General features: G+C 55.0%; 1 protein-coding gene across 1 annotated transcript in view; it reads left to right on the plus strand.

Moving 5' to 3' along the window:
* The window catches only part of IGF2BP1 (insulin like growth factor 2 mRNA binding protein 1), a 29,719-nt gene extending 20,523 nt beyond the window's left edge, over window positions 1-9,196 (plus strand). The window contains exons 3-15 of the mRNA XM_056362513.1: window positions 1,768-1,816; window positions 2,328-2,379; window positions 3,163-3,226; window positions 4,882-5,163; window positions 5,839-5,973; window positions 6,216-6,338; window positions 6,802-6,937; window positions 7,033-7,155; window positions 7,473-7,589; window positions 7,778-7,852; window positions 8,120-8,251; window positions 8,443-8,556; window positions 8,972-9,196. Coding sequence (XP_056218488.1) covers window positions 1,768-1,816; window positions 2,328-2,379; window positions 3,163-3,226; window positions 4,882-5,163; window positions 5,839-5,973; window positions 6,216-6,338; window positions 6,802-6,937; window positions 7,033-7,155; window positions 7,473-7,589; window positions 7,778-7,852; window positions 8,120-8,251; window positions 8,443-8,556; window positions 8,972-9,064 — 1,495 coding nt within the window. The 3' untranslated portion in view covers window positions 9,065-9,196. The remainder of the gene's footprint in view (window positions 1-1,767; window positions 1,817-2,327; window positions 2,380-3,162; window positions 3,227-4,881; window positions 5,164-5,838; window positions 5,974-6,215; window positions 6,339-6,801; window positions 6,938-7,032; window positions 7,156-7,472; window positions 7,590-7,777; window positions 7,853-8,119; window positions 8,252-8,442; window positions 8,557-8,971) is intronic.
* The last annotated feature ends 307 nt before the right edge of the window (window positions 9,197-9,503 follow it).

The following is a 9,503-nucleotide window of genomic DNA, read 5'->3' on the forward strand; positions in this document are numbered from 1 at the left end:
AAGTTTCCGTGGCAGGGGTGGGCGGTGGGAGACCTACGGGGTTTCCTCTATCACTTCAAATCCTTTTGACCCTCCCTGGACTGTGACATTCTTTGCATTCTGAATTTCTTAATCTCTCTCCCATTCATTTTGGGATGCGGATTAACATGTAAACGAGAGATCTGGTTTCAGAGCATCCCCCCCCCCAGCCTCTGCTTTCTGCAGCCCCCCCCAACACGCTGTGATTTTAAGGCTGGTTTGGTTTCTTTTTCCTCACCCGCCTGGTCTGCATGTGTTGTAGCAACAAATTTTGGTGTTTCAGAGCCTTCCCAGCGGCTGAGCTGGTGGGACCGCTGGAAATCTTTCTTTTTTGTGCTCATTTTGACTTTTGGAGGGGAGAGCCACCCCAAATCTGGCCATCCCATCCCTCTGGTCTGAACCTTTGGGAAGTCTTTGGTGACTTTGGGAAACGTCAGTTCTGGTTTTGTTTAAAACCAACTGGCCAGACCAGCCCTTTCGAGGATTTTGATGTGTGTGGGTTTGCATTGGCAGCGCGGATCAGAGGGGATGCTCGAGGCAGCTGCTTTTACCTGGCGGGATGAAGGGACTGAGGAGGGATCCTTACCTGCGTGGCTAAATCACACCAATGGCTTTCAGCCATTTCATGCGGAGACGATTTCTTCTCATTGACAAATGAGCTGAGCCACCTTCTGAAGTTGTGTAATTAGAAGATAAGGATCTGGAATCTCATTTTCTCTCCTTTTTTTGGATTATTCCACGCAGTCATAAATACTTTGAATTTGAAGCCTGGGTCTGTCGTGAGCAGGTCCGAGGGTATTTACCCAATATAGTGCTGCCAGCGCTGAGCTGCCTGCCATGGTCATGGCATTTATCTTCCTTTTCCTTAGGCATCTTAAAATTCAGTGGTTTTGGTTATTCGTGAAGAAGAGAGGCTGGTGGGGAGGACCAGCCATCCTTGGGGGTTGGCCCTTGTTTGCAGGCGAGTTGTGCCTACAAAGCTGCGTCCTTCATAGCTTTGGATGCCTAAAGGTGTCATTGTCTTTAGGTGGGGGCTTTTGCGGTGTCCAGCAGCACGTCGGGGGTGCCGGCAGCCGTGGTGGCATGGCTGTGTGCCGGTGCCGCCGGACGAGCCCACGGCTGCTCTCAGCTGTCTGCAGCAGCTGCACGGTGAGGGGTGGGTGGGGGGACAGCACCCCCGGGGCAAATTTGGCATCAGAATTAAAAAAAGAGTTTCTATTTTGGGAAAAGTGAGGTTGGGAAGAGCCAAAAATGTGAGTGGGGAAGCAGCCTGAGTGGTGAAGCTGTGATGCCCGTGCCTTGGCCTCCCCGGTTAAAATTCAGCCGGGTTTTTGGCTGCGGCAGTGATGCTCCAGCAGCTCCCGCCAGCGGTTGGTGGCATCCCAAGGGTCGTTCCTTCATGCCTCCGCTGCAGGAGGGCAGGCTGCATGAGCACACGGCTCCCTTTTTGTGTACTAATCCTTCTATTTAATCTAGCTAAAGTCTCTGCCTTTCCAGCCATGCCCGCATTAGGGCTCCAGCCAGTCCCGAAGGGTTGGGGGGATTTTTGGCACATTGTTCTTGGAGAAGCTCCCGGCATAAATCCAGCACCGACCGGGCTGGGTGTAATTAGCCAAAAGCCATCAGAAATCCTGGTAGTGTATGGAAATGCAAAACTTGATTAGATACATCAATGTGCAACAGCTCAATGCAAGACAGCCACGTTTCGGACACCAAATCTGCTTTTTAATCGCTTTTCATTTATTTCAGGAGCCGGAAAATTCAAATCCGAAACATCCCACCCCAGCTGCGATGGGAGGTAAGAGGAGCAAGTGGAGAAGTGTAGGTCAGATTTACAGACTAATTCCCTGCCTCAGGTTTCTGTACTTGGGATTAAAGTCTATTTTTCCTTTTCTTAGTTGTTAATTTGGTCTAATTATACTCAGCCCTTGCGTCCACGTAGCTTATTCCTCTTCCATTACAGGAGTAAATTCAACTGGTAGAAGCAATGTAAGCTACACCAACAAAAATCCCCATTAATAACAGGGATATATGATTTATCTATTGTATAAGGAACAAACCGGATCCTTTCTTCCTGCTGGCTGCTGGGACTTTTCCCTGACTCTTTTTTTCTTCTTTTCTTCTTTTCCCCCCCCAGGCAGGCTCCAAGGCCTCTTGCTCCAGCGTCCTGGAGTAGGCAGGAGCTTCCTTCATCTAATTGCTTGTGAAGTCTTAATGATTAGAAAGCTGCCTTTATTGATTGATTGTATTTCCTTGATCTGTCCTGACAATCCCAGCATAAAGTGGGGTTTTCTTGCTCCTTTTTCCAGGTTCTGGATGGCTTGCTAGCCCAGTATGGCACTGTAGAAAACTGCGAGCAAGGTAGGACTGAAAAAAAGAAGCTGTATTTAAGATATTTTCTGCCCCAGCTCTTTTTTTTTGGGAGGGGGGAGAAGGGCGAGGATGGACATGTGGTTTTCCTTTGTCAGCAGAAGCCGTGGCTGAAGATGTCAAGAGGTCTCAGCCTGGTTGCTGGGGCTTGTTTTTTGTTCCCTGTTGCTAAAAGATGAGTCCCGTGAGGTGGCTTTGGGCAGCTCATGTGGGTGTCCGTCCCTGCATCGGGTCCGGGTCAGCATTGTTCCCACCGCACCTGTGGGTACCCCCCTGCAGCTGCTTTGGGGGAAGATGCGGGATGCTCTCCCGAGGCTGCCCGGGGACTATCTGTCTCCACTCGGCAGATTTTATCTCAGCCTCTAATGGCGATCAGTTGAGACAGGAGGTTTAATGTTGCCCGTGGGATGTTTAATGAGAGTAGAGTTACCATAACCCTCCTAGAAATGGAAAGGAGGGCTTGGAGGAGCTCCTGGGACCCTCCCTGGGCTCCAGCGAGGGATGGCAGGGTGGAGTTGGCTTTGGTGGCTTTGCTGCAGGGCGCAACGGCACATCGGGATCCTTCAAATAAGGCAGGAGGGTCTGTGCTGCCCAGGGTGAGTCCTCGGACACTCTTCTCCCTTGCAGGAGAAAAATGTTCGCAAATCCCTGGGGAGCCCTGGAAGGGACTTGTCTGAGTGGGGGCTTGTCTGAGACGGTCTCTCAGCTTTTTCAGGGGGCTTTGGTCAGAGATGTTTGCACTGCCTCTCTAATTTCTGCCTCTTTTGCTCGCAGTGAACACGGACAGCGAGACGGCTGTTGTCAATGTCACCTACGCCAACCGGGAGCAGACCAGGCAGTAAGTGCCCTGTGCTCCCTCGGGAGCTCGGGCTGCCCTCCCTGCTGCTGCTCTGGCCCCTTCCCTGCCTGCAGAAAAGAGGATTTCCAGTGCTGGGAGTCAGATTACCCCAGAATTCCTCCATTTTGGCTAAAAATGCAGCAAATCTTTGAGGACACCCTCCCCGAGCTCTGAATTCCTTCACCTTCAGATGAACACCCGAGTTTTTAGGCTTTTCTCTGCAGTTCAGAGAGTAAAACCGTAACGTTTTGCTCAAGGAAAAGTGGAGATTTTCTTGTACTTATATGATTTCAGGGATTATGTCTCCAGAAAAAGTTAATGAGAGCAAATATCATAGGAGCTGGCAAGCATCAGGCAGCACGTGTCCTCTCAGGCTGATGGCTCATGTGGAGACTTGCAGCTCCCTTCCCCGTCCTGCCCGGGGAAGACCGGGCTTTGCACTAAATGCAAATGGAAAATTAATTGGGTTTTCACCGCTGTTTATTTCGCTTTCCTTTTGCCCCACGGAAGGGCTCTGGAAAGGAACGGGAGCAGCGCTTTCCTTGGAGGGCAGCCTGGAGGAGAGCGGGGATTGATGGATAGGTTTTGATCCGGGAAGGTTTCCGTCGCTGAGGCAGGCGCGTGTCAAATGTGGCCGCTGTGGCCGCGCTGCTGTCTCCTGGGACGTCGCCTGTGGTCACTCTGCCAAAGCGTCAGCTTCCAAATGGCCGCCTGGCCGATACTACTTCAGCTGTCAAACCCAAATTTGCTGCGGTTGCTTGTGTGACCGCAGCAAACCATCACGGCGGAACCGCTATCGTGTTTTACTTTCTGTAAGGAGATGGGGCAGGGTCTGGCCATGGAGCCCAGCAAGGGGAACACTCCTGGTTTGTCCTGTCTCTTGTTCATCCGCACCAGCCCTGCACTTTACACCCCATAAGATGAAGTATTTTGAATTTCTTTTGCCAGGAAGCACTCAGCAAGAGTTTTGTGCAAGTAGTTTTGCTCTCAGATCTGCAGCCCTTCCCTCTGGCTCTTTCCTCCTCTGTGGATATGTGTTTCATTGAGCATCTCTGATCCCTGCATGTCCTGCAGAGATGGGGCAGCTAGCAGGGACAGTCTCTTTCCAGCCAGATTTAGGGTGGGGGTTTTTTTTGTTGTGTTTTTTTTTTGTTTGTTTGTTTTTTGTTTTTCTTTTTTTTGCAAGAGTTGAGTCACTGACCACTTTCTGGAGAGCTGCAGTTTGGGTTGCCTCGGTAGAGAGCCGGGGAGGTTTGAAGGAGCTGGAGAGCGGTGGCCAAAGCCGTCGCTTTGCTCTTGCTGCCAGCCCCATCTACCGACAGCGTCCAGCCCTTGCAGTCCCTGAAGTCCTGCCAGGGGACGGCTTTGAGATACCGGACAAAAATCATACGGCTGAGGAGATGCGGGAATCGCTCCCTGCACAATCCTGTCCTTGCCGTGGGTGCTCGGAGAGGGTCCCTTCAAAATACTTTGGCTCATCCAGGCTGGGTGGGAAGTCCTGCCGGGTCCCCACCGCGTCAGTGATGTCTCCTTTCCCCACTCCGGGTGCTTGCTTGCCAGGCGTTACGCCAGGGAGGGCTTGGCCCATTCTGGGCTGACCTGCTGCGCTGCTGCTCGGTGTGGGAGCATGACCCCAACCCCTTCTCCCCTTCCAGAGCCATCATGAAGCTGAATGGGCACCAGCTGGAGAACCACGCGCTGAAGGTCTCCTACATCCCCGACGAGCAGTCCATGCAAGGGCCGGAGAACGGGCGGCGGGGCGGCTTTGGGGTGCGCGGTGCTCCCAGGCAGGGCTCCCCCGTCACTGCGGGGGCACCGGTCAAGCAGCAGCCAGTGGATATCCCCCTCCGTCTCCTGGTGCCCACCCAGTACGTGGGTGCCATCATTGGCAAGGAAGGGGCCACCATCAGGAACATCACCAAGCAGACGCAGTCCAAGTGAGTCCGTTCTCCTACGTGCTGGTTTGTGCCTTGTGGTGTGCACTGATTTAGGAGGCTGGATTCTTATCCAAGAATGGGCTATTTGAGGCCACTCTGGCTCTCCCGCCGGGTAGGGTGGCATGTCCAGGAACCACCTTCCCTCACCCTGTCCCAGCCAGGCTCTCTGGCTGTGCTTCCCTGTGTGTCTCCGTTTGCCAGGGCTGCCTTGGCTGGGACAGGACCCAGGCAGGTGTGCGGGGAGGTTGCTGCTTCAGCCAGTCTCATTTAGTCCAAGCTTGTCGAGCATCACCTGCTTGCTCTGGCATTTGCCCCATGAACTTGCTGGCTATGGCTCTTGTCCCCCAAGGAAGGCTTTATCTAAGACGTGAAGTGATGGACAACCCACCCCGTCCCCCAGGCACGTGCTTGTTCCACCACTTAATCACTCCTGTTGCTTAAAATAAGTAGATGCTGATGCCTTATTTGGATGTCTGTGATGTGACCTTCTAGCTGCTGCGTCCATGTTGAGTGTCGAGCCCAGAATTAACTCCTCTTGCCTTCCCTGGGTGCATATAACCTTACAGTCGAGTGTGAGCTCCAGGCGGTTCATGGGGAGCGGAGCAGTGGGTGCTCACGCTGCCGGCAAGCCGCAGAGCTGCTCCCCCCACCCCAGCGCCCATCCCGTGCTTGCAGGATCGACGTGCACCGGAAAGAAAATGCGGGAGCTGCAGAAAAAGCCATCAGTATCCACTCCACCCCTGAGGGCTGCTCTGCCGCCTGCAAGATGATTTTGGAGATCATGCAGAAAGAGGCGAAGGACACCAAGACGTAAGCTTTCCCCCTGCCTTGCTGTGCACCCGTGTCCCATCTGTGGCTCTTCGCTGGGCTGTGGTACCATCGTAATGCCCAGAGCCGTATGATGCTCCCAGGTGTGCGGGAGCTTTGGTTTGGGGGACCCAAGGACTCCAAGCAAGGGGATCTGAGCTTCCCCCACCCCTCTGTACCAAATCCCTCCTCTTCTGGCTGTATTAATCCTTCACGTTGGATTTTTTCCCCATTCTTCTCTCAAGAGCTGATGAAGTGCCTCTGAAAATCTTGGCCCATAACAACTTTGTGGGGCGCCTGATTGGCAAAGAAGGACGAAACTTGAAGAAAGTGGAGCAGGACACGGAGACAAAAATCACCATCTCATCGTAAGGCTCTTCGCTCCCTTTGGGGAAACCAGGACAGATTTTCCTCAGCCTGGGGAGGATGGGGAGGATGAGGGGATGGGTAATGTGATGAGTCTGTCAGCTAGAAGCCAGCCTGTGATGTGGGTGCTTTACTCCCCAAAGCTCTCTTGAAAAATCTTGGCTTTATATTTTCTGTATTCCTCTCCCTGTCCCTTTGGTGTCCCCTCCCCATCTCTTCAGGGCTGCAGAACTCAGTACTGGCTGGGCTGATGGCCAGGACTGGGGTTTTACTCATAAGCCCTGTGTTTGGAGAAGGCAGAGTGGACTTTGCAGTACAAACCATGATATTGGCCCCTGCTCTGCCTGGGACCAGTACACAGTGGCAGTGGCATCCTGTGTCCCCAGCACCCCAGTAGCACCCATCAGAAGGACCAGAGTACCGGGTGTAGGGCTGGTGGGGTGCTGATGCTGGCTTTCCCATCAGCTTGCAGGACCTGACTCTGTACAACCCTGAAAGGACCATCACGGTGAAGGGCTCCATTGAGAACTGCTGCAAAGCGGAGCAGGAGATCATGAAGAAAGTGAGGGAAGCCTACGAGAACGACGTGGCCGCCATGAGTGTGAGTGGGGTTTGGTCCAGCATCTCAGCTGATGCGGGCTCTCCAGGAGGATGCCCTGATCAAAGCAATGTGCATTTGTCTGCTCTCGCCCTCAGTTGCAATCTCACCTCATCCCTGGCCTTAACTTGGCTGCAGTTGGCCTCTTCCCTGCCTCCTCCAACGCGGTACCTCCTCCACCGAGCAGCGTCTCTGGGGCCGCGCCATACAGCTCCTTCATGGTAGGTGAACACCAGACAGCTCCAACTGCTTCTGCGTCAGGCTTGGGGATGTCCCCTGCATGGAGGAGACCCTTGCAATGGGCAGGGTTATGCCTCCAGCACCCCCTGCGCTCAGCAGGCAGGTCAGGTCCAGCATGGGTGCAGGATCTGGTCTTCTAAACTATTGCAAACGTGGTGAAGGTGCTCAGACCCCACGGGGTCTGGCAGTGGCTCAGCCCTGTGCCCTTGGGAGAGGTTGAGGCATCACTTGGAAGGGGACTTGGATCCTTGATCCCGGTGGTGGTACTGAGCCCTGACCGGTGACACTGTACCTGCAGCCTCCGGAGCAGGAGACGGTGCATGTCTTCATCCCCGCGCAGGCGGTCGGTGCCATCATCGGCAAGAAGGGCCAGCACATCAAGCAGCTCTCCCGGTTCGCAAGTGCCTCTATCAAGGTAGGGCTGCCCGGTGGAGAACCCCCCTCTGCCAGCACCTCCGGAAGGCAGGGGCTGGGGAAACCACCTGGAAAACCCTAGGCGGTTGGGCTGGGGGCCCGATCCTGTAGTGTGGGGAAGGGAGGGCATGGCTGCCACCCTGCCTGTGCCACTCCGTGCCGCAGCCCCCATCTCTCTCCCCGCTCCAGATTGCCCCTCCAGAGACGCCGGACTCCAAAGTGCGCATGGTCGTCATCACGGGCCCTCCAGAGGCTCAGTTCAAGGTGCCCCCTGCGCGACCGTCATTGCGGGGGATGCGGGGGGAGGAGCAGGGGGGTGGCCCCTATTTTGAGCCCCCCAGCCTGTGGCTGGGTAAACCCAGCATCATCTTTCCCAGGGGCTGAGCTGGTTTGAAACCCCAAGGAACTGGGATTTGGTGGGATGCTGTCCCATCCCAGATCTCAGGGGTGGAGACCCACTGAGCCAGTGGGGACACGCTGGGCTAAGACATCTCAGATGGCACCTGATTCCGTGCTCCCTCCCCTCCGCAGGCACAGGGCAGGATTTACGGGAAGCTGAAGGAGGAGAACTTCTTTGGACCGAAGGAAGAAGTGAAGCTGGAGACGCACATCCGGGTCCCCGCCTCGGCCGCGGGCAGGGTCATCGGCAAAGGGGGCAAAACCGTAAGCAGAAGCGATGCTTGGATGGGGGTGGGAGCACCCTGCGAGAGAACATCCCTGGGAGGGTGGCTGCTTTGCGCCAGTGCCTGGGGACATCCCAGGGATGGGTTTCCCGGGGGATGGGCTGGGATTTGCCAAAGGTGCTCGTCCTTCCTGCATGGCACAACAGGGTCGTCTCTGCCCCTTCCCCACAGGTCAATGAGCTGCAGAACCTGACAGCAGCAGAGGTGGTGGTGCCACGGGACCAGACCCCTGACGAGAACGAGCAGGTCATCGTGAAGATCATTGGGCACTTCTACGCCAGCCAGGTACGGCCCCAGCAGCTCCTGTGCTAGTACTAGTGGATTCTCTGATGGCTCATATGGTGGTGTGTCCATATGCGTCATCTCTTGTCAAAGTGTTTTCCACGCCTGTCTGGTGGTGGTTGCAGAAGTGGGTGAGGGTGAGCTGTGCCCTTTGCCGTGGGTGATGGTGTTGGGATGGTGGGGAAGCAGGGAGAGCCATGGGAGAGCGTGCACGTGGAGAGTGTGACCTCCCAAACCCGACTTCTGGAGGAAACCACGCTAAAAACAGGGCAGGAAGGGACTTCCCGGAGCCACTTCAGCCAGCCGTGCTGAACGCGGCAGCATCTGTCACAACGTGCAAAGCCATTTCCCTCACCCCTGGGGTCTGGCTGGCCCTGGGGTTCCCCCCAGCTCCCCACCTTGCTCTTCTCACCCGCAGATGGCTCAGCGCAAGATCCGAGACATCCTGGCCCAGGTGAAGCAGCAGCACCAGAAGGGACAGAGCGGCCAGACACAAGCGCGGAGGAAATAAGAGCAGCACCTACACAAACGTGAAAAGCAGAACAAGCCAATGCCGGGCTTAAGAGTGGCTGGGAATCAGTTACCGTAGACAGATGCTAATTTTTTCATTAACCAATTGAGATTAAAAGGCAGTTTGATTGGCTTCCAAGGTAGATGGCTAGGGTAAGAAAAAAAAAAAAAAAAAAAAAAAAAAAATTGGATCCATTTTTAGCTCCACGTGCCGGGACAGCTACTTAAATGAAGCGAGAGGTGCTGCAACACGCCAGGCCGGCTGGTGCAGCGCTGGGTGCGCGGGGATGACGGTGCGGTGAAGCCGTGGCCACCGCGGCACTGCGTCCCCTCTCATGGGTGCAGCATTTGCCCACTCATTTAAGTAGCCTCTGGGGGTCCCGTCCCAGCTGGGGCACCTGGCGGCTGCGTCTCCCCGACCCCTTGCTCGCTCCCTCCCT

This window comes from Falco biarmicus, chromosome 17 (assembly GCF_023638135.1).
Source record: "Falco biarmicus isolate bFalBia1 chromosome 17, bFalBia1.pri, whole genome shotgun sequence".
NCBI lineage: Eukaryota > Metazoa > Chordata > Aves > Falconiformes > Falconidae > Falco > Falco biarmicus.